The sequence below is a fragment of the Equus caballus genome, chromosome 5 (genome assembly GCF_041296265.1).
Source record: "Equus caballus isolate H_3958 breed thoroughbred chromosome 5, TB-T2T, whole genome shotgun sequence".
Classification (NCBI taxonomy): domain Eukaryota; kingdom Metazoa; phylum Chordata; class Mammalia; order Perissodactyla; family Equidae; genus Equus; species Equus caballus.
This window is the reverse complement of record NC_091688.1, coordinates 96,766,111-96,791,870: the sequence shown is the minus strand read 5'-3', so window position 1 is coordinate 96,791,870 and position 25,760 is coordinate 96,766,111. Positions and strand designations below refer to the sequence as shown.

The 25,760-nt window shown below is 35.0% G+C and overlaps 1 protein-coding gene across 4 annotated transcripts in view; it reads right to left on the bottom strand.

Moving 5' to 3' along the window:
* The window catches only part of ANKRD13C (ankyrin repeat domain 13C), an 87,670-nt gene that overhangs the window by 19,952 nt on the left and 41,958 nt on the right, over positions 1–25,760 (bottom strand). For 2 of the 4 annotated variants that reach the window (XM_023641860.2, XM_023641861.2), the window contains exons 4-10: positions 25,081–25,166; positions 23,839–23,884; positions 19,277–19,343; positions 14,854–14,998; positions 9,330–9,461; positions 7,447–7,500; positions 6,808–6,969 (exon numbers count right to left, since the gene is read on the bottom strand). In XM_023641860.2, the coding sequence (XP_023497628.1) occupies positions 6,808–6,969; positions 7,447–7,500; positions 9,330–9,461; positions 14,854–14,998; positions 19,277–19,343; positions 23,839–23,884; positions 25,081–25,166 (692 nt within the window). The remainder of the gene's footprint in view (positions 1–6,807; positions 6,970–7,446; positions 7,501–9,329; positions 9,462–14,853; positions 14,999–19,276; positions 19,344–23,838; positions 23,885–25,080; positions 25,167–25,760) is intronic. The other 2 variants (XM_014740054.3, XM_070268850.1) reach the window with 1 other exon arrangement.

Genomic DNA, 25,760 nt, shown 5'->3' with positions numbered 1-25,760 from the left:
CCTTTTCTAGCTTCAACTTTGCAACATTTTGGAAGAGTTGCTAAGACATGTTAAACATCTGGATCTACAGAAAGGAGAGACTATCACAAAGGCAGACTGGGAGGCAATACACTTAGAGCAAGAACAGCTCGGGGTCAGAGTCCCAGAATCAGGACTACCTTTGCTCCTTCTAGCTTTGTGATTGCAGGGAGATTCATTTCTTTAAACCTCAATTTCTCTATAAGTGGGGCAATAATACTTGTCTTATTAGGTCATTGGAATAAAAGAGATAATATATGGGAAATACTTAATACAGTGCCTATGCTAACAACAACTTCAATGTTTTACGCCAACATAAATAAGAAAGAAAAATTCATTGAGGTGAATATGGATTCAGTTTTTAACCTGTAGAAGCTGAATTTAAGGTTATGGCACTCCATTCAGATTAGGCCACTGGAGAGTCCTTTGTTATTCCCCAATATAATATAATGCTTTATATATAGTGGTCACTGATAAGAATACATACATTTGAGTAAGCAACCAATATTTCACCCTGACTTGAAAGTTAACATAGCGTATATCAATTTCCACACTTGATTCGTTTTTATATTATCAGCTATAACCTAGTAGCTACTAATTTTCAATACTAGTATATCATATGTTTCTTAAAACTCTGTTAAGATTTTAAATACAGCTCACCATTAATATGGGAAACTTCTTGAATTTGATAGATCCCTCCCTTTACTCTTTTTGACCTCCTGTTTCTCAACTTTGCATGCTAATTTATAATACCTTTCCTCAAAAGCTTATTATGTAGGTTTAAAAGAACTATTCCTAAAATTATCTACAAAATGCATACCAATATTTCTTTTCTCCTTTAATGACCACTGTTGAATATAACTAAACAGGTATCAGTTCCATGTGTTAGTAAATTCTGTGTCTAGGAGGAAAAAAAACAAACAATAGGCAGCTATTTCTATCTTTTTTTTTTTTTTAAGATTTTATTTTTCCCTTTTTCTCCCCAAAGCCCCCCCGGTACATAGTTGTGTATTTTTAGTTGTGGGTCCTTCTAGTTGTGGCATGTGGGATGCCGCCTCAGTGTGACCTGATGAGCAGTGCCATGTCCGCGCCCAGGAACTGAACCAGAGAAACCCTGGGCCGCTGAAGTGGAGTGCGCGAACTTAACCACTCGGCCATGGGGCCGGCCCCTATTTCTATCTTTTTTATAATTAGACTTATCAATTCTACTATGTTCATATGCTGCCTTTATTTGATTCAACCAAGTCAAATTATATGTATAGATGAATATCTGATAGAATTACTATTTTCTTTAAATTTCTTCTAAAGCTTTATAATTGAACACCAAAAAGATTCTCGAATGTAATTCTTCAATGCTTCCCTATCAAAAGTCCAAACAATATATAATGAGATACATATTTTCTTTATTCTAAAACAGTTAAAAACATAATCTTAAAAGAATGACAGAGCTAACAAATAGCAATACAGCCATGGCTCTTAGTAAGTCTTTTTTTTTTCTTTGCAGGGAAAGATTTGCCCTGAGCTAACATCTGATGCCACTCTTCCTCTTTTTTTTCCTTTTCTCCCCAATGCCCCAGTGCATGGTTGTATATCCTAGCTGTAAGTCCTTCTAGCTCTTCTATGTGAGCTGCTGCCACAGCATGGCAACTGACGGATGGGTGGTGTGTTCCACACCCGGAAATGAACCCGGGCTGCCAAAGCAGTAAGAGTGCTGAACTTTAACCACTAGGCCATCAGGGCTGGCTCTTTTAGTAATTCTTAATAAATTACTTATGCCAGACTAAAAGATAATATAATGATTTTAAAAAATTAACCCTGGTGTTAAAAAATCCCTTCTAAGATCCAGTACCTGCTCTTAGCACTTTTAGTCAACATTACACTGGTTACTTCCCAGTGCAATAAGGCAAGAAAAACAAATAAAAGGCACAGAGATTGGCAAGGAAAAGTAAAAACTATCTTTATTACCTGATGACATGATCATCTATAGAAAATCCTAATGAATCTACAAGAAATTATATAACTAATATATAAATTTAGCAATATGAAAAAATCATATGTATTTCTATATGTTAGCAAGAAATGATTAGAAAATAAAATTTCAAAATATTCTCATTTATGATAGCATTAAAAAATGCAAAATACTTGAGATAAATTTAACAAAATATGTGTAAGACTTGTACACTGAAAACTACAAAACACTCTGAGAGAAATTGTAAAAGATCTAAATAAATGGAGAGATAGACCATGTTCACAAAACAGAAGATTCAATACTTTTAAGATATCAATTCTCCCCACATTAATCTATACATTCAACACTATCTCAAAAAAATTCCCGCAGGCAGTGCCATGGAGGAAAGATGGCCCTTTCAAAAAAATGGTGCTAGATCAACTGGACATCCAAGGCAAAAAAATAAACCTTGACTTAAAATCACATCTTATACAAAATTAACTGGTTCATAGAATTAAATGTAAAATGTAAAGGTATAAGACTTTTAGGAAAAAAACATAGGAGAAAATCTTAGGGACTGGAGCTAGCAAAGAGTTCTTAGACTTGGCACGAGCCATGAAACAAAGATCAATAAATTAAACCTAATCAAAAACAAAAACTTTTCTCTGCCAAAGACCTGTTTAATAGGTTGAAAAGACAAGCTACAGAGTGGGAGAAAAATTTTTGCAAAACATATATGTGACAAAGAACTAGTATCTAGAATATATAAAGACCTTTGAACTCAATAGCAAAAACTAATCCAATTAGAAAATGGGCAAAAGAAACCAAGAGACATTAGGAAAATGCAACAAAACCACAATGATACAGCACTATACACTATCTGTTTATGGACTGAATGTTTGTGTCCCTCCAAAATTAATGTGTCGAAGCCCTAACCCCCCCAGTGTGATGGTATTTGGAGGAGGGGCCTTTGGGAGGTAATTAGGTTTAGAAGAAGTCATTAAGGTGGGGTACCCTTGATAGGGTCAGTGTCCTTATAAGAAGAGAAAGAGACAGCAGAACGCTCTCCCCTACATGAGGGCAGAACAAAAAGACAGCCATGTGCAAGGCAGTAAGAAAGCCCTCATCTGGGAAGCAACAGGCTGACACAATGACCTTCAGCTTCCCAGCCTCCAGAACCGTAAGAAATAAATCTCCTACTGTTTAAGCCATCCAATCTATGGTATTTTGTTACAGCATTCTGGGCTGACTAACATACTACCAGAATGGGTAAAATAAAAAATTGTGACCATACCAAGTGCTGGCAAGGATGCAGAGAAACACTCATACACTGCTGGGAATGTAAAATGGACAATATTTTGGCAGTTTCTTATAAAACTAAACATTTAACTACTATTCAACCCAGCAACTGCACTCTTAGTTGCACTCAGACCCAGCCAAGTGCAACATCTTTTTTTTTTCTTGAGGATGTGAAATCTTTATTAGGGAGGGAGCTCTGAATGCACCAGGATCTGGGGGTGAGCCTTCCAGAGACAACTATGGACAGTAAGTACACAGAGGGGACATGGGCTATCCTCCCCAATCACCAGAGTGGTGGAACACACACAGTCCCAGGACCCAGCCCCAGAAAGTGCCCCCTGCCCATGCACCCCCTCAAGCAGCCAGCTTCACGCATTTCCAAAGACAGCATTTATCCCAAAGAATAAAGACTTATTTTCCAAAAAAAAACTTAACATGAATGTTTATGGCAGCTTTATTCATAATGGCCCCAAACTGGAAATAATCCAAAGGTCCTTCAACAGGTGAATGGTTAAGCAAACTATGGTACATTCTTACCACGGAATACTACTCAGCAATAAAAAGAACAAACTATTGATGTATACAACAACTTGGATAAATTACCATGGAATTAAGCTAAGTGAAAAAAAGTCAAGCTAAAAGGTTGCATACAATATCCTCAAAATGACAAAATTAAAGAAACAGGAACATATTAGTGGTTGCTAGGGTTAAGGGACAGGGAGAGGACAAAAGGGCAATAGTTGTGCTCATAAAAGGGGAACAGTGATGGTGATGTTCTATAGCTTGACTATAAATGTCAATATTCTGATTGTAATATTACACCACCGTTTTACAAGATGTTTCCATTTGAGGAAAGTGGGTGAGGCGTACATGGAATCTCTATGTATTATTTCTCACAACTTGTATGTGAACCTACAATTATCTCAAAATAAAAAGGTGAATTAAAAAAAGATCAAGCAGGCTTTTACGCAGTAATTATCTGATCTATAGATTCAATACCATTCTAATCAAAATCCTACCAAGTTTTTATCTTTCATAGAAATCGACAAGTTGAATTTAAACATTCATCAAGGACTATAAAGTTCAAAGGGCCATGATTCACACAGGAACTGTTTCCTCTGATTTCTGATCAGAAGTCTAAAGCTTAATTATTTAATTTAATTCATATTATCTTGTTCTATTATATAGCTATCTACGATTTTTCTATGTTTTAATTGCAATATGCAAAACTATAGCTGATTAAAATGCCATTTAAACATCCCACTAACAGTTCAAGTGAATCGGGTTACAGTCTGTGCCCTAAAGCAAACCAAGTTGTATACTGTAAGTTTAAATATAGATTATTCAGACAATCGGAGACAACTGGCAAATGGTCCATGAAAGGCTATTCTGTAAAGTTTTGTTTCTATGTACTCATCCCAAAATAGTTTGCTGCCAAAATTAAACAAAGGTAGCAATATCTACCACCACAACAAAATCATGTTTTAAAAAGAACTCTAATAAAATTTAAATCACAATACAAGTCCAAAGAAACGGGCTTTTTGTCTGTTCAACAATGGAGAGGAGAGCAGCTTTTATCAAAGAGGAAGCCCAGCACTCCCTGTCTCATCATCTCCATTTCCATTTCCCGAGCACAGCACGCCCTCTGTCTCCCACTGATCAAGAGATCAGTAAATGCCAGGAGGCCTACGCAGACAGTGAAGTCTAGTGAGGCTCTATCCCAAGGCCAGAAGAAAAATGAGGGGTGCAGAGAGGATCTGGCAGGAAGGGGATAAGATCATACTAAACTGGCATAATCACAATTTTAACTTAAACATTTAATGGGGATTCTAAACACTTTACATCCTGTACTTATTTAACTAAACTATGGCTGATTCACTCAATACCTGAACTTTCTAAACATTAAAATATTTTCCTGGCACATCCGGTATTACCATGATTTAGTTGGAACCTGGCATACTATTCTGGATAGTTAACATCTGGAATGTTAACATTTGGGGAATCTTGATGAAGGGTATCCAGGAATTCTTTGTACTACTTTAGCACCTTTTCCTAAGTCTAAAATTGTCAAAATAAAAAATAAATTTAAGAATCCATCCAATTCATCTTACCAGGGACTAAGATTGCAGAGCACCTCAGCCTCCTCCACGTCCTCTTCTTTGTATTACACCCATTGGGGGAAGTCCCCTACGTGGGGGGGGGGGGGGGGGCCGCACCCTCCAACTGCTTATGACTGGATATGGGTAAATATGAAACAAAGTGAGAGACAGAAGGCTCTTCTCTAGATTCCAATTCAGTTTTGCCACTCATAACACTATTATGATCCCTACTGAACAACTTCTGCTTATTTTTCCCTTTTTATAGAATTAACTGGAGGAGTAGGTAGGATAGGTGAATGAGTATTCTCCTGCAATCTTCAATGCCTTCAAAGAGGAAAAGTGAATATATGTACTCTGGAGAGGAGGAAATGGGTTAAATACTAAAATGGGGACTTTCTCTCTTAAAAGTCAGGCAGAAAAGAGGAGAGTGATCTTGTGCTATAAAGAGACATCAAGGGGTGAAGAATAGACATACTGTACTATTTGGGGAGCTCATAGTCTAGTGGAGAAAACAAACGTAAATAAACAATAACATGACTCTAAGAGGTGCAACAATAAAAGCATATATCAGGTATGACGACACAGAAGAAGGTTAACTCTGAGTTTATCTGGAAAGGTGGCCATGCATACTTGAGACAGGTTTTGAAGGATGAGCAGGAGTCAAATAGACAAGGAGAGGGAGAGCATTTCGGACAGAAGGAATAAAAAGTTTAAAAGCATGGAAGTAAGATACAACATGGCGTACTGAAAGGCACAAGTGTGTCATGGCTGGTGTGCATACAAGTGGTAAGAGACAAGGGTGGGAAGGGCTTGGAAGAACATGAATGTCCTCACATGCCATGCTCGATGCCAGACCTTACCCTGAAGGTCTGAAGAAGTCATGGAAGGAGGTTAGAAACAGAGCATCACAATCAGGTTTATATTTAAGACAAATCTTACTGGCAGAACATGGGTGATGCATCATATGATTTTTCGTATCCCTTTCTATTTCCTAATTTCCCCTCCCCTCTCCCTCCTGTCATACAATTCTTTGCATATAGTATGCTTTCAATAAACACTTGCTGAATAAAAAATTTATAGGATGGTACAGGCTAGAAATGACTTCAGAAAGTAGATGGATCTTTAGCTGGGCCTGCAAAGCAGCAGCAGATTTCAGTTGGTGAAGCAGGAAAAAGAATCTACGTAAAGGGACATGGATTAAAAATTAACACTGGGTTTCATGTTTATAAAATGATTTTAATCTATGTGTTCATGAAGATTCAAAGACCAAGAACAGATTCACAAAAAATCACCAAAGACCATAACACAAAAAAATAAAAGGTGATACATAGTAAAAAAAGAAAAGTCTGTTAAGTATACTTACATAAACTCACTGAATGCCAGGAATGAAGGCTACCCCTCTCTCCTTAGAACATTATAAATTAAGAGAAGTAAAAATTATACCTCAAAATTCTGTTCCATTATGTTTCCACCTTTACTCAAACTCTCCATAATGGCCTTATTTCGAAGAATATCTTCTTCACTGAGATGTTCTCTTCTTTTTCTTGATTCTAAAACAAGTCCATTCACCAGATAAAAGTCTGCCAGAAAGTTTCCTACTCTTTCCTAAAACAAAATCAAATATTTCAAAATAATAAAACAAATTAAGTTTGCCTTATATTAAAAGAAAAGTTTTGAAGTAATATACAAGTTTTTTCCATAAATGTAACATTTAGGTGATAATAAATATTCCTTTAGTACTTGAAATAATCAAAATATCTTATACATTCTATTAAGTTAAAAAATATATAAAATTACATATTTCAAATTTGTAAAGGAAAATTTAAAACACACAAGATGTATGGTAGTTAATCTACAAACGAATTAAACCTAATGAAAATACCACATAGTATTACTTTAGAATCTACTCCCAAGGAGCACAAAGCTATCTGAAAACTTTATTTAGCTGATAGTCAAACATCATGAGTAACAAGGAGGGGTCAGGGATAATTACTGTTCCCATTTTATAGATAGAAAAAAAAGTGGAGTAAAAGAAATAGTCTAAGTCACATAATAATCTCTAGTACAACTAGAATTAATTACCTGTTCCAATACTCTATTCTCTAACAGGATCAAACTTCCAGTTACAGTTGCTTGCTGCTTTCAATAAAGAAGAGAGAACAACAGAGTAGTCTTGCTCACCAATACAATGAAGTGTTTACATTATAGACTGGGGAGAGGGAAACTCAAGTGGTATACAGGACAGCAAGAAAAGAGCTATTTCCTTTCAGTGAAGTCCTCCTTCAACACTAACCTTCACCTTTTTCACTCACAGATGGTCAGAGTTTGAAATACTTTACTTCAAAAAAAACGATCAACAACTTACTGAAAACAAGCTTCCCATTTCTACTGTATGCAAATCACTTGGTCTCCATCTTGTTGCTGTTTTCTGGCATTCCAAAACTATGCGTATAGAGTTGTGACCATGTCCACCTCGCTTTCCATGGCCTCCTTACCGGTCACCAGAAAGCAAAGCATTTTGTACCTGTTTCTACCTACAAAATGGGAACCATAAGCATTACTGACTCCCTCCTTACCTGTCAAAGATTTAAGAAGATCACCTAGACACTGTTCAAGAGCTTTGAGCTGCTTAGCAGTAGCAATAGATGAAAAGCAGCTTCAATTTTTATCTTCTCTTGAAGTGATCCTTCTAATGCTGTCCAGAAGAACAGAGTACAAACAAATAAGACTTTGAAGCAACAAATGGATTACTGTGTAGGATCTTACAATTGGGAATTCTATAATGCTATTTGTTGCCAAATAGGGTTAGAGAACAAAGTTGATGAGCCTAGATTTCATAGTGAGAATTTTTCTGTGGTTGGGAAATACTCAGGTGATTTATCAGTTCTTGAAATCTTATCTACATAGCTATATCTATATGTGTGGACATATCTATATGTAGATACATACAAAGAGAAAGAGAGAGAGATCTCCTATTGATTTTGTTTCTCAGAGAACCCTGACTAATCCAGGCTGTTTTTGTTTTTCCAGTGAAAATATAGTCATTTCTACTGCGTGTAATAAAAGATAAATATAATTTTTAAAATCAATAAATTCTGGCCCTTATCTGATAGGGTTACTTATTCTTTTTTTTTTTTCTGAGGAAGATTGGCCCTGAGCTAACATCTATGCCCATCTTCCTCTATTTTATATGTGGGTCACCTGCCACAGCATGGCTTGATAAGCAGTGCATAGGTCTGCACCCAGGATCCGAATTGGTAAACCCCGGGCCCCCAAAGCAGAGCACACAAACTTAACCACTGCGCCACCAGGCGGGCCCCTGGTTACTTATTCTTAACTTTACAGTTGTTTAAAATGCTTCTTTATACATCTAATTGAATTTTTTTTAATATATTTTGAACAGCCTTACATAAACTTTTGCTTACAGATGAAATGGAAATTACGGAAAGAATTTACAATTCACTAATGGGGAAACCTCCATTGAGATTTAATGACAGTGTTGTAGAAATGTAAGCTTATTTAATTTTAGTCACATATATGGAATACTAAGAAACAGATACTGGTAAGTAAATAGTTTAGAAGTCTAAAAGCAGAAAGGAAAAACTGTCCAGGGAAATAAATTCAAAAGTGTATCCCTCTTTGTGCTCTTCTGAAGGAACAAAACATTAGAAATGTAATGGAATCAAGTGAAGACACTGCTCCCTGTATAATAAGAAGGCAGCTGACAACAAGAATCTTTCCCAACAAAGAATTCAAACGAACTGAACTTTCTCTCCCGGCTTCCGTAAGAATATCTTCCAACTCTGTAACCATCCATTATAATTCCCTGTCTGAATTCAAGGAGGAGAGAATAAACCACTTGAAAACAATTCAGTAAGCTACTTCTTCCTGAATTTCCATCACATTATTTTGCAACATTAAATACTAAACAATTTTTAAAGTTGAAAAATCTAGATTTCACATACTGTTTTATCTTCCCGAAAAAGCCATCCTGTTTGGGCACGTGTAAAAGAAATCGATTTGGTTGATAAAGTTGCAGAGTAAATATCACTACTCATCAAAATATCAACCTCTTCTTCCGTTTCCATCTCTGATTCCTGGCGTGGGGGCAAAAGTTAAATATAAGAGTCTAGGTTTTCAAAGGTTATTAGTACTATATATGAAAATATCAACAATTAAAATGTTATGAATTTTAAAAAAACAAAAAAGATTCTAAAAAATGTGAAGTGCTACTTATTCTAAAAACAAATACAGATTTTAAACTTCATATATCTAAATAAGTTACAACTATGATTAACTATGAACCTACAAATACAGGACACATGAAATACAGTACTCTTACACTGCTACAGACGTGTAATGGAAACAATGCTAGACCACCCATTACAGAAAGACAGAATACGCAGAGCAATGGTAAAGATTACTTTAAGAATTAAGTTAACAGGTCTGAGACAAAACGCCCACAGGAACGTCTGTTTTCTTTACATTCAGATGACTCTTACTTTAGTTATTTTTAATCCAAAGACCCACAGCTACCATTTGAGCCTTTGCTTCCCAGTAGTTCTAAGTGGAAGGAAGGAAGGAAGGGAGAGAAGGAAAGAGCGAATGAGGGAAGGAAAAGAGGAAGGAGGAAAGAAAGGAAAGGAGGCCAGAAGGGATCTTCTCTATATTCCTTAAAGAAAGAAAAGGAATCCACAAATATCAACCCATGATTTCCAAACTAAGTAAGTACCCTTGGTTCAGGTTTTATTCTCTACATATTTCCCAGTGCTGGCATATAAAACTTGACCAATAATTATTATAATATTTTTTGCTTGAGGAAGATTAGCCCTGAGCTAACATCTTTGCCAATCTTCCTCCACTTTATATGTGGGTCACTGCCACAGCATGGCTGATGAGTGGTGTAGGTCCACACCCAGAATCCAAACCCATGAACCTAGGCCACTGAAGCAGAGTCCACTGAACCACTACGCCATGGGGTCAGCCTCCAATAATTATTAATTTTGTTGTTGTTGGTTTTTTGCTTTTGGTTTTGTTTGACGAAGATCAACCCCGAGCTAATATCCATGGCCATCTTCCTCTATTTTATATATGGGATGCCTGCCACAGCATGGCTTGATAAGCAGTGCATAGTTCTGCGCCCGGGATCCAAATCAGTGAACCCCAGGCTGCCAAAGTGGAGTGCATAAACTTAACTGCTATGCCACTAGGCTGGTCCCAATAATAATTGTTTTTTAAATGAGAAAAAAAGAAAGCTCTGTGCTTGCTTCAAGGACAGAAGTCTAAGTGATCAGGTACAGAGAGCAGGGGAGTAGGCATATGAGATTCTATTCTGTAACAGACCATGAGAGATTCTCTGATACTTAGGACCACAAGGTCCTAAGAAAAAAGGGATATAAAAGGATTATACAGAATTGTTAAAGATTATGCTTCAAACATACAAATCAACTAGGATTTTATGTATTAGCTGAGAACAACATTATATATAACACTGTCTATGAAGAAATTTGCTTTGGGATGAGCCCAGTGGCACAGCACTTAAGTTCGCATGTTCCGCTTTGGCGGCCAGGGGTTCGCTGGTTAGGATCCCAGGCATGGACCTATGCACCACCTGTCAAGCCATGCTGCGGCAGGTGACCCACATATAAAGTAGAGGGAGATGGGCATGGACATTAGCTCAGGGCCAGTCTTCCTCAGCAAAAAAAGAGGAGGATTGGTGGCAGATGTTAGCTCAGGGCTAATCTTCCTCAAAAAAAAAGAGAAAGAAATTTGCCTTAAGTCTCAAACACCATATTTCCAAATAAACTTTTGGAACAGAAATCTTCTACAAATCATAGTCGGCCCATCTCCTACAGACATCATTGTAAAAGACCTATTGTTAATTACATTCATTCAACAAACATTTATTGAACAGTTACTACTTATATATGCATATTAGCATAAGTAACAAGTATTCCCTGCCTTGAGGATTATTGCTCAAAATCTAGCTTTTACGTATTTTCTTAGACATAAAATATACACACCCATATACCCTAAATACCAGTCCTTTGGTGATTTCATCAATACTATAACATCAGTTAATACACCACTAGCCTTAATCTCTGTCTTCTCTTTAAGTACCATATTTCCAAGACATCTGTTGCCTAGTTAGCTATCCTGTTGTCATTTAATACGCAAGGGGTCAAATTATTTAATAAATATCCAAGTGTCTGGAATAAAGGTCGGCAAACTATAGCCAGCAGGACAAATCCAGTCCATCCACTGTTTTTATAAATAGATTTTATGCTAGTAACAGAGGAGTTGAGCAGTTGTGACAGAGACCATATGGCCCACAAACATATCTAAATATCTAAAATATTGACTCTCTCTCCCTTTACAGAAAGAGTTTGCTAAACTCTGGCCTAGAATGTACTGATGCTTTATTAGGTACCAGAGAATACAACTAAAAAACCCCATAACCATCAGGAGTTTAGCCCAATAGAGGAAGAAAGTGATTATAAACAAACACAGCATTAGAGGCTCCATGGTACCAGATTTAGTGGGAACATAAAACAATAGTCATCTCACAGGGGAGGAAGTAACACTAAGCAGGTGCCCCAGGGGTATGAGGGTACAAGAAGGGTATTCCAGAAGCAGAAACAACATGAACAAAGAAACAAAACACTAAATACCGTGACTCATCTGAAAAATTGCAAAGAGCTCAATATGATCTAAGCTCTAAGTATCTAAGATATCAGTATCAAAGATAGCAAGGTAATAAAAAGGCTGGAAAAGCAAGCAAAAGCCAGGTCACAGAAGGAACCACGCTGTGCTAAGAAGTTTGGATTTCACTCTTTAAGGAACAGAGATCTTTTAAAGTGTCTTTAACGAAGGTAGATTTCATAAATTTGTTTCTAATGTTCAATCTCCAATATGCAGGATAATTTAGAAGCAGACAAGAAGGGGGCCAGGAAGATCATTTATGAGGCTTTTTGCAATAGTCCAGTTGAGAGAAAATGAATATTTAAATTATGGCAGTAACCATGAATAAAAAAGGGATAATGATAAGACATTAGGGGGACAGAAATGACCACACGTGTTCTCTAATTAGGAAGCACGGAGTACAAGAAAAGATGGGGAAAAGGGCAATTTTGGAGGGAAAATATGAGTTAGTCTTAGATGAGCTGAATTTTGAGGTACCTGGAAGACATATATGCTATCTATTAGGCAAATATATAGGTCTCTACTCAGAAAATCTGTCTGGGATACAAATACCTACTTGTGAATCACCAATCTATAGGAGAGAGGTAGAGCTGTGGGAAAGGAAGGGATTATTCTGACAGTTTGTAAAAATGAGAACCACATCAAGGGCATATGAATATTCAAGAGGTGAGCAGAGAAAAAGAAAAAGGCAAAGGAGAATAAGAAGGAGAGAGGAGAAAAGAACAACTGACCAAGGTCAAATCACAAAGGAACGAAATGTTAAAAACTGAGTTACCAACAATAGCAAATACTTCAGAGAAGTCTAATAAACAGAGGGTTGAAACAAGTATATTGATTTTAGCACTGGACTCAAAATGAACGTCATCGAAAACCCAAACCTATTCCATCTTCCAATGTCCCAATTCTATCAGTGGTGCCACCATCACTCCACTACACTCATCCTTAAATCTTTCCAATTCCTAATTCACTACAAACTATTAGCAAGTCCTTTTATTTCATTCTTGGGAATGTAAATCATACGTTCTCTTTCTTAATTATTCACTACATCATCCTCGTAAAGATCCTCATCACCTCTCAACTGTAGAACTGTGAAAACTTCTCACATAATTTCCCCGCCTCCGACCTGTCCCTTTCCCAGTCCATCTTGCACACTAACTGTGCGATCTTGGAGACGTCATTTAACATCTATTAAGCCTCAATTTTCTCATCTGTAAAACAGAGACAATAAAACTACTTACTTTGACAGGTTATTTTAAGGAGTTAATGAGAAGAGCTGTAAAGCACTTAAATTCTAGTCCCAAAATGCTGGCAATTAATGCTTAACTATGATAGTAATTGATATACACTATTAATACAATATCACTGTCTATAGAACCTAGCAGTGTCTAGCGTTTATTACATCCTTGATAAATGTTTGAGAGAGGAAGGGAGGGAAGGAGGGAAAGTGCAAGAAATATATAAGATTAATTCACTTAAATTACTTTTGGATCATATCAATACCTTGTTTAAGAATCTATGACTCTCTGTTGCCACCTACAGCAGACCATAAGTTATGTTAGCTGGCTTTTTTTTTTTTTTTTTGAGGAAGATTAGCCCCGAGCTAGCATCTGCCACCAATCCTCCTCTTTTTGCTGAGGAAGACTGGCCCTGAGCTAACATCCATGCCCATCTTTCTCTACTTTATATGTGGAACACCTACCACAGCATGGCATGACAAGCAGTGGGTAGGTCTGTACCCGGGATTCAAACCGGCAAACCCCAAGCCACCAAAGCGGAACATGCGAACTTAACCGCTACACCAGTGGGCTGGCCCCTATCTGGCTTTTAAGGCCTTCCAGAAACCATGTTCCCAGGCTCAATAAGAGAAACCTTCACTGCAGTCAGGCCTCTTTTCTGTTTCCTAAACCAACCATTCTCATTCCTACTTCCCTCATTTTATTCATCCTGTTTCCTCCACAAGGAATGACTTTGATTCTTTTCCTCCTCCAATCTAAATCTTCATTGCTCAGTGCCAGTTAGAAAACTATTTACTTCAATAGTACACATACATCTCATCAACAGATATGATAGCAGGAAGGTCTAATCTAAGAGATGTTGAGGAAGGAGCCACAAGACGCGGTGAATGACAAGGTGGGGAAATAATAAAAACAAAATAAATGCAACAGTGACAAAACAAAACGCTGACTTTGTAGGACTATCAATATATAGATTCTGGAAAAGCTTTTTCTTTGGTTTATAGCAGGGAAAGGACATTCAGGGAACAAAGGATAACGATAATGGTGCATATGGTTTTTCAATGGTGTTTGTCGAGGCAACACCAACATGCAGATACGATGTGACAGAAAGAAGAATATTTTGTACTCTAAGAGGGAGAAGACAGAAAAAAGAAAGGTACCCATAGAGTTAGGAAAAGCAGAAGAGTACAGAGAGAGCTAACAAAGTTGTTCATATTACTGAGATAGAGATGGTCAGCAACATTAAAAGAAACTAAGGTCGCAAGGTAACAAATGGTGAAAGGGCCAGCACAGGTTCAATAAACAAGAACTAAGAGAAGTTGGAGTTCATTTAACTAGAGTGAATTTTAAGCAAACAGACTCAATGGATTGGTCAGGATTGAGACCAGACGATAAAATTTTTTTAAAAAGCCAGTGGTAAGGAAATGAAAGCTTTGGTAATGAACCACCTCAATTATACTTGCCTTTTAAAACAATTACACTGAGGCTTGGTTGCATACGTAGGCTTTTTTTAAAACCACTTAGAGGAATACTGATAAGACAACATGCTCACCTCATGATGTATTCGCTGATAAACTTTTTGTTCATTGTCTAATACTACAAAAGATTCAGAGGGTGCCGCATCCCCATTGAAAATGAAGCTTAAATCCCCTCGTTGGCACTTCATGTCAGTAAAGTCTATGAGAGTAGTGTCAAGCCTGTGAAAGATGGGTAGATGAGAAATTCTGACAAATACAATTTCGATAAAACTCTACAATAATTAAACAAGCTTTATTCCTTCTAAACTCAAACCAAGATAATAATACCATATTTCAAAGTCAAATTTAGAGATAAAAGCTAAATTTAAAATATCTTATTAAAAAACATCAAAAGAATATTTAAATATATATTCCATTTTACCTATATTTCATTTTTCTGAATACATACTTCATTAATCCAGCAAGAAAAAGCCTGCTTCCTCATCGTTGAAGCATTTACCTAACTGTACCCTTATTCCCTACCATTTCCCTTACTGTACCAACTGCATAAAAGTTACTTCAACTGGTAAGGGCAGACAAGGAAAGCAGACCTGTCTAACATTCTTCAATCCCTTAAGACCATGTTGCTAGCTCAGCAGAGTGCCTAAGAGGGGTACAGCAAAGGGTGGACCACATTATTGAACTAAGGACTATGTGTCTACAGTCTCGCCTTTTTGATCTACATCTATGCCATCCAGTACCAAAACTCACTTCATCCTTCAACTTGACAAACCATTTAACTTAATCCAAATTCTTGGCCTTTCTGTTTTACTTCCCAGATTCCGATTAGCATTCTCTTTCCCAGAATTCTCCTTTCCAAGATCCCCGCAGCCTGAGATCATTGTGGATTATGGATCATTCCTATGTCAAATACTCACGGATTCATACACTTTTGGGTTTATTGTGCTCTTTGGTAACCAAGATCTGTCATGGTCTAGCCCAATGTGTTGGTCTCACATAAATTCCACAAATCACTACTTGCTGAAATTAGGAAGAATACTGGAATGGAAAAGTTTCCAAGTACCCTGAAGTGCTTCAATCTCGCACAAGGCTTCATAGGAGATCACCACATCGGGATCTCTCTGACTGGCAGCTGAAAACACAGTCCTTAATCTAAGAAATGGGTTGACCCAGCTGTTAAGAAATGCTGATCACACCAAAGGGAAGTGCTTTAACTCTTTGTGAGAGACCCACCCTGGCTACTGAGTTTCTAAGACAACTATACGTATTCATTACTTTGTAGGTTTTTCAGTTCTCATACCAGACAAGGCAAAGTAAGTGGGCATTCTTGGTTTTCCTACACAGAAAAAGCTGAGAAATGAAACATATCTCACATGCTGTTATCAAAAGAATAACTAGGGTTACATATAATTTATCACCAAAACTAATAACTTTTAAAAGTGAAGGTGATACTATTAATAGTTTTACCAGGACAACAGAAATGACCCAGAGCAAACAGGGAAGTACGTTACCTGACATATAAGGGGCTCTTTGCTGAGCCATGTAAAATATACACATCCCTCAGAATGAAATCAAGAAGTGCCAAAAAGAGCAAGTCACCAACTCCCATAGGAGAGAACCCTGCCTGCTACCTTATAGCTGAATTCTAGCTCCTGGTCCAATTCTAGTGCCTACTACTATACACTAAACACATCCTGCTATTGCTTGTACATGTGGGATAAGAGAAAATAATGCTAATAAAAGGGGCTCGTCCCTTACCTCTATAAAGTGCAGGCTACTGACAGTGTCAAAAAGGAACAGATCATTTGATATAAGTGGCCTATTTGGACTCCAAGCTTCAGCTACCAAGGAACTCTACACCCCACATAAAAGAAGAAATGGGCCAGTACAGTCTTCTGCCTCCTTCCCTTCTTGCCCATTCTGGGTGGATGGTAGTGGGCTGCAAGGGGTGGGGGTGGGAATAGTGAGGGAAGAGATGCACAAAGAGACAGAGAGACAAAGACAGACTGACATGGTGACATTTGAGTTCTTAGATCTAGTCACACCTAAAATCTGTAATAAAGTCAATTTTTATTTCACTTGTGTTTTTATAATTTGCAGCTGAAAGAGAACTATCTAATACATCTTCTGCAATATCCCTGACATATTAGATGGCCTACTAAGCTGTATCACAATACTTATAATGATATAATTTATCATGATGCTTTTTTAAGGTATTAACTAGTCCTTGACTTTAAGCCTATGAGCCTAAATATTTTTTATTTTCCATGTAATATTTTCTATTTTTGCTATGTAGTTATCCAAGAAGAACAAAAACTTCTTTATACCAATGCAAAAATTTGAATAGAAAAATATTCTTTTTGAGATAAAAACTTGAAAAATGCCAAGTAACACAGAAAAAGGAAACAGAGCCTTCCCTTGAGACAAAAGCCTGAAACGAGGCAAAGTTTGCATGATCATTTCACTCAGTAGTTACACATTACCTCATCATTACTAATATTAATAGTGAAAGTATTTGTTAGTATTCTCAACAATAAAGTTGCTCATATTTTCCAATTTCTACTAAAGTATTAATTTCTCCTTGAGATCAGAGAAGATATTTTAAATGATCACATGGCTGTCACGAGATACAAGCAAACTTTAAAGATTTCCTTGGACATAATTTAAAATTCAACTTCATTTGAAGTGATTTTTAAAAAAACTAATCATCTCATGATGTTCAAATTTGAAAGTTTTTATTTAATGTTAACAGGTTTTTTTTCCTTAAATAGATTCTTGTCATCTATGTAAAAAAACCTTTGCCATCCATCCTAAAAGCTAGCCTCTCCATTAATCTGGTAAAGCCTCCTTGGGAAGAGAGCTTTAGAACCTATCACCTTTCTCCTCATCTTCAGCTGCTGGTAAGCCCCAGGTCTGAGTGTTTTGCTAAATTACAGTAGCTTCCCCTCAACCTACATTCTCTGACACAACTATTCTCCTTCAGGCTTTTATTCTCATGTCTCTATTTTAACCATTTTGTGGTTTTATTATCTATATTTGTTATGAAATATGCATCATATCATTTACTTTTAAAAGTCATATATTAATGTGAAACAATTTTTTAAAAGAAAGAAGTTCCTTTTTTCCTAAATCTAAGAATCAAACAGAACTAAAACCAACCATTTTTTAAAGTAGCACATGGAAGATAATACTATTCTCCTACATTAACTACCACCTTTGGCAAGCACTCACATTAAACATTTTTAAGTTGATAATTCTTTGATGAAACCGTAGTATATTGCTAACAATAGGCTGCTAAATTAAATCTACACCATTATTAAATCCTTTCCTAGTTTTTCTTCTACATTTTTCTATATTTTCCAACGTTTCTATAATGATCATGAATTTAATGTGCATGAGCACTTTCACAATTAGAAACATCTGAGGTGGTTATTTTTTAAAAACAAAACCCAGAAACTTCTATCTTAATCAAATTCTATTGCTTGAGAATAACTACCCTAGAACTCACTTCCAACTAAAGGTTACCTCTTCACTGTAATTCAACATATTGCATAATAAATCTCATAAAGAGGTTGATTTTTTTAAATTCCTGCCTTGTGACATGGTAAGAACTGACTGGAAGTCAGAGGTCCTGGCTCAGCCACTAATTTGCAATATGCTCTTGTAAAAATCACTTCACTTCTCTGAACTTTATCATCTATAAAATTAAGAGATTATATGAGATAATCTCTCAAGATTATTTCTAGTTCTAGACCCTTACATATCCAAATTAATATTCTGGAAATATATAAAGACATAGATATAAAAAATTTTATAGATATATAATTTATAAATGTAGTAATACATACGTATATCTATGTTAGTTGGCATATTTACTAGCATTATATATGGCCTTCATACATTTAACTTATAAACATACCTATATTAATATAAAGCTAAAGATCTAAGGAATGATAGAAGTAAAATTCTGAAATCAGTAAAAACAGATTTTCCATCAGACCCAAACATCAATCTTAGTTTTAAAAGGGAATAGAAGAAAATTAAAATTAGCCTTAAAGTGTTCCACTAGAATGGATAGATAAGTGAATAGACGAATGGACAGAGGCATGGATGGGTAATTAGATGGGGAAGGGTAGAAGGGGGATGGAGAAGAAAAGGACAAGAGTTGGGTCTTCCTTATGTGTCCATTATTCCTTAAAAAGCCAGGATTAGGCAGATGACCATCCTAAATCTTCTCAGCATTATATCATGACCTTCACAGTCTGCCTTCTAGATCGTCTGTAGTTGAATAAGAATAATACCTTTGTTTTTGTCAAAACAATATGCCTTTGGTTGCTGATCTGTAGTAGGTCTCAAATGAGATAAAATATTGTGAATATTTTAAAGCATGTTTAAGTTATAAAATACTACATCTAAATGTAGGATATTACTACAGAAAGAAAAGCTTCCTCTAAATCTCAATTTTCTGTTACTCAGAAAAAAATCAAATCACCTTACCTGATATTGATACCTTGTTTGTATATTTTACATGCATCAGAAGGCAGAATTCGGGAAAGCAAAGGCACTGTATTTTTAAAAAGAAAAGGTAAAAAATAACCACCTAAAGTTCTAAGGTGTTACAAATTTTTAAATTAGAAGAATAATGTAAACATTTTACTAATTCATGAAAATTGTAATAATTTCCTTTAAAATTGTACTTTTCCACTTAATATATAAAGCAATTCTGAGCAACTTCAAATGTCTACTATTTAATTGTAATCACCCACCACACTGGACCCCTACCCACCCACCCATAAACACATACAAGAGTAGCAGAGTTGATATGATGCCACTCTTAGGTACATGTTGCAGGATATTATTACAGATAAGAAAACAGTGCCCTATGGTGGTAACCAGATGGACCTGGATCCCATCTGATCCTTTAAATATAATATGATTAAATAGCAGGAAAGTAATGTGTATAGTAGAAAGAGGCACTTTAAAGCTAAGCAGTTGAATATGAGTTTAAATCCCAAATATGTAACTTTGGCTACTTAAGCTCACTGAACCTCAGTTTCAAAATCTATAAAATGGAATCATACTATTTACCTATAGTTTTCTACATTCCAGTGTTGCTCTTATTCATATCATAAGCTATATTCTGATTGTTTTTTATTATTTACTATCTGCTATATTTTAGGGAAATACAAGTCATCTTATGGATGAATAAATCTGTATAACAGGCTATAATAAACTACCACACACACAAAAAAATGTCAAACTCAAAATTCTTGAAATTAAGATCATATCACATGTACATGCGTATGATAAGTGTGTGTGTGTATAAGATATATTACATGTATATTTTACAATATCCAGTGTTTTAAAAATAGGTGATAAATCAAACTAGGTTAGAAAGAAACAAAGACTTTTGAGAAAATTAAAGCCTAGTTTTTCAGTTAACTTTTTCAAAAGCATCAATATTTTCTATGTAACATTAAAGGTACACCTACTATATCAATGCCTTTTTTAACTCCTTCAAGGTCATTTAATTCAAAATGATTTCTAGCATTGAAGATAGTTTTCTAGACATTTTATTGCACAAAAATAAGAAATTTTACTGCACAGAGGGAATACCAACTAAGAGTTAACCCTAGTCAAAAAATATAAAAAAATCATTTTCTGATAAAATGTTTCCTTATATGAAACACTGGAAGTTGAGAGGAACAGTAATAGTATAGATGTAAATGATCAAAGCTCTTCTTTCATGCTCATTAATTGAGACCGAGTTTTCCTGTCCTGAAATATTTGGTATACCATGAAAAAGATGATCAGAAGAAGACAGAACTCTAAGTTAATTTCATTTAGCTTAATTTATTACATCTTTTGAATTACTATGGTAACCTACAAAAACAAAATTTAGAATCATATCAAAATCTGAATCTGATTATCAAAAATCAGAAAAGGAGGAAGAGAGGAAAGCAGAGAGAAAATAAGAAGCTTGGAAGTAATTTTTCATAAATCATTTCAAAAATTATTTCACAAATAAATCCCAAGAAAATAATCGAATGCAGTAGAAAAAAAAGCCACTTAGAAATAAAACAAGGAGAATTGTAGAATATGTTTGTAGTAATTGAAAATAATGTTTCTGAAGAACATTTAAAGATGTTAACCTTGTCTATGTAAAACAATAAACAGGATATGAAAAAAAAGAAGCTTGGAGATTGAGAAGCAAAAGTTAAGAAAAAAAAGAAAGAAGAAGTATCGAGCAAAAAAAGATTTCTGCTAGATTCTAATGCATTCCAAAAATAGAGCAATTTGCATTGTCCCAATTCTGTGACGACTTTTACCTCCCCCATGTAAATTGAACAATTAAGCTCTCTATATCTTATCTCAGCATAATCTGAGAGTCTAACACAGTACTCCAAAGATAGCATAATTCACTGAGCTTAAAAATGAAGAGTTTCTCAATTTTAATTTTGGGTTTGCTATCACTTACTCCCTGATTTTAAGAAGAGTTTCTAGGCCTAATGTTTTGCATCTATGATATGCAAATAACAGTCCCAAATACAGGATGGATATTCTGTAGATTATGAGATAAAGAAATAAAAAGCAATTAGTTTTTCTGCTGAAATGTGTCATATGCACAACACTAAATTTGAAGTAGTCAGTATGATACTATAAATTATTTAACACTTTACAGTGTATAAAGGGCTTCCTTAAAAAACATTTCACTTCATCCACACCAAAACCAAAGTCTGCAACAGACAGAGCAGTTATTATCGTCCCCATTTTAAAAACGAATATATTGAAGCTCTGAAAAGTTGTGTGATTTGCCATGTCTAATAGTTATGAACCAGGACTTCTGATTCCAACTCAAAGCTTTTTGATACATAAAAACCCAAGCAGGAATAGGTTAGTTGCCTTCAGACTTGCCATTAACCAGGTCTGAGGCTACTTTCAGCCAAACGCTGAATGAAGCAGAATAGGGAAGAGAAGAGTGTGCATGCTCCACTACTCCTAGATTAAACTGAACCCTGGATTCTCAATATTTCTTAGCCTCCCCTTATTTCTGGGTTGCTTTTTTTGTTTTTAAATTAGGGGTTTTGACAAGGGAAAGAAACATGCCTACTCTAGAAAAAAACCTTGATAATCGAATCTAATAATAGAGATTATCCAGTGTTTTTAAATCCAAAGTGTCTAAGCTAAATCTAGTCAATGAGTTTTAGTTTTTAGAATTGCATGACTTCTAACCATGAGATGTTAATAGTTTTGACATGAAATCAGTAAAATCCTTTATCAACAATAAAACACATGGCTTACGTTTTGTATCAAAGTCAAGTTTTCAAAGAAGCGATACTTTCAACAAGTACCTGAGTGGTTGCATCACAAATTTGATTATGCAGCATTTATAATGTGTTTATAGACATATGCACAATTTCAGGAGTGATTAATGTCCATTTCTATTACTTCATATTACTGAAATGTCACTTTTAAAATATTTTAAAACATTTTGCTCAGCAAGATAAATTGACTATTTTAGAATTCAAACCACTAACAATTACTAAGAGAATCAGTTAAAGAGCCAATATACTCAAGGGACAACCTCAGTTTAAGATCACCAAGTAGGACTTGGTGTCTCTACAGATGGAAAAAAATGAGATGACAAACTAGTATTCAGGCTTCAGACCAATCTGAGTTGGAGCTATTTTATTACACAAAGCTACTACAAAACTCTTTTTCTCTCAGTGTTCTAGGACCCCGGGACTTCTGAAAGATATATAAAACATAAAGGCAAAGTAGGCCTATCAGAGTAACAAACTCATGTGTGATTTTGATGGAGCCAAAACTAGCCTTATGAGTTAGAGCTGTAACAATGTTGGAAAGAACTGATTACATTTAGGGATTAAAACTTTATATTCAGAAAATCTTAATCATCCATGCTGTACAGTATTCTGCAGCTGTTAAAAAAATAAAGTATTTCCTCATGAACAAATATGGTAAGATACTTAAGATACACAAAGTAATAATGACAAACTGTATAATTACATAATAGTATGATCCCATTTAAAAAAAAAAACTAATGCTGAGGCTATATATATGTATTTGTGTGTACATACACACACACACTTTTGTAAGCACTCAAAAGGGTTTGAAAGTATTCACATGAAACATATACAATGGTTTCTATAGTTGTAAATATCTGATTTATTTTTATAATTATTTTATGATTTATTTTTATGATTATTTGGGGGATAAATATCACTTAGCATTCAAATATCATTACATCGTAAGAAATAATTCAGATGCTTTGAAAAACACATGTAAACTCATTATATGCAAACCTAGATATAGATTATATTTGAACAAAAATTTTTTTTAAAAAAAACAAAATTTGGTTGTTTTTGTAGTTGTTTAGTTAGTAAAGCAAAGGTCATTAGGATCAAACTTCCAATTTGGACATGAAGGTTTTCTCCTTAAGTGGACTCATGTTTAAAACGGGGAGGGAAAAAACTTAGCTTGCTAAGGTAAATCAATAAATGACTGTAAAATATCTAGCAATTAAGGTGCTTCATAAATAACTGGAACAGTGTGCAACCAAACAGTATGTTAAGACAGTGGCTATAAAGTATGCAATAAAATTGGCAAAAATGATTGAAAGAAGATAAAATATACAAAAGTAAATAATGTTAACAAAATTCTTCACATTCAGGGTTCTAAGCACTGTATTTTGAAGTTCCTTAAATTCACTAATCTAATAATTCCATAATTATTCTTCTCTTCTCTCTGAAAATTCCTTATATTAAATTGTAATCATATTTAAACCTGCATTATGTTTTAAAAAACCTTAAGACAATTTTCAATCTTAAAAATAAGAATTATGAAAGTTACTAATCACGTTAGGATAATTAAGTATTACTACAGAGCTTTATAACCCTTAGGTACAACATGATGAAAACTATTTAATTTTGCTGAGGGCAAGTATCAAATTTGGGATAACACTTCTGGATAACAGTAATTTTTGCACTGGTATTTCTGTATGCACACATATTTTATAGCAAAACATAGCACATTCTTACCCCAGCTTTGAAAATCCCAGTGAAGTTCTAGATAAAAGTCACCTAGCTGAGAAATGAAATATAAATAATTACTGAATGCACCCTCGTTAACAGCTCTTATATCTACGTAATATTTTGCTTTTTTAAAAAAAGAATCTGTTATCATTAAAGGTCTAATGCCAGGAATAGGGAATAATTCAATGTTTGGAGTTGGAGAAAGAAAAAAATATGGTTATTACTTAAAATAAAACATTACAGTAGCACACATTACTACACTTGTCTCCAAGGGAAAAAACACACCACTATATATTTTATAAGAACATTTTAATCACACAGGAACATATCTGAAACTGACAATCTTTAGATTTGCATCAATAAATATTCCATTTCTCACCATAACCAAAATAAGTATTCTTGTAAAAATAGTTAACTTTAGAAGTGTCATAAAAAATGACATCCAAAATAATTATTTGTGTAGTCTCATAATGGTCTAAAAAAATCACCCACTGCAATAAAAACTTTTTTTCTATAAAGTGATAACATAAATTTACTAAATCTGGAATAATATGCTATCATATGAGATCTATAGAGAAAATTTTTATTTCATAAATTAGAAGCTACACACCAAAGACTGTAACTGTTAAGGGAATTATGATCAAATATTCTCAAAAAAAATTTATCTCTTGAGATCTCACAAGTGAAAAACAAAAGCACATCTAAAAGAAGACATATTCGTCATGATAGGTCTGTTTTTCTCCCACAGTTCTTTCAGGCATCAAAAGTACAGAGGAAGAAATAACAAAAACAAACCTCTCTCCCTTTCTGTACCAGCACACCCAGTTCTTACCATTATGAAGCAAGACAGACAAAAAGAGTTTTGTTATATAAAGAAAATGCAAACCGTTCCTGCTAGCAGCAGCGGCTTCAGCTCTTAGAGAATCTTCCATCCAATCCAAAGGACAAAGGAAAACTATTGCCATTAATTATGATTTATCTCCTTTTTTCTTAGAGCTCTTACTGATTGAAAGCAATAATTCTTTATCTACCTTCCTAGTTCAAACTAAATGGCACTTCCCATAAGATTACATTTATACATTATAATCAGAGAATTTTCTTAGGTCATTATTGCTTAATTCAAGCAGAAATTTTATCATTTCTTGACTCTTAATAATCAGTAAGAAATTATACTCTATTAAAAAAATTCTTAAAAGTACACATACAATTACTCTTTAGTTGCAAAATCAGCAAGGAAATATGGCTTACCTCTTTCAGGGCTTTTAATAATCGAGGTCGTTTTTCTTCAACACTTTCCCTGGACTGCTGCTTAAGCTTCCTTAAAAGAGCTGTAACTAAAGTTTAAATAAAAAAAAATTTTAATTTAAAATAAATTTCACTGTGCTAATTGTCCATTACACCTCAATAAAAAATGTATATAAGAACTAAGGAGCTTCTGTTGACTTAACCATTTTCTCTCTCCATCTAGCTGGTGTAGCTTCAATCTCAGGCGCCATCAATTTCATTACCACAATCATTAACGTGAAACCGCCAGTCCCAATAGCAAACACCATTGTTCGTTTGATCTGTTCTTATCACAGAAGTACTTCTCCTACTGGCAATCCCAGTCTTAGCAGCAGATATTACCATGCTACTTACAGATCGTAACCTAAACACTGCTTTCTTTGACCCTGCAGGAGGAGGGGATCCTATTCTTTAGCATATTTTACATCAGCCACTATAATTATTGCTATCCCCTCTGGCGTAAAAGTATTCAGCTGACTAGCAACTCTTCATGGAGGAAATATTAAATGATCACCAGCAATATTATGAGCCCTGGGCTTCATTTTCTTATTCACAGTAGGAGGCCTAACAGGAATCATATCGCCAATTCATCCCTAGATATTGTACTTCACGATATTTACTATGTAGTACAGCACATTTTCACT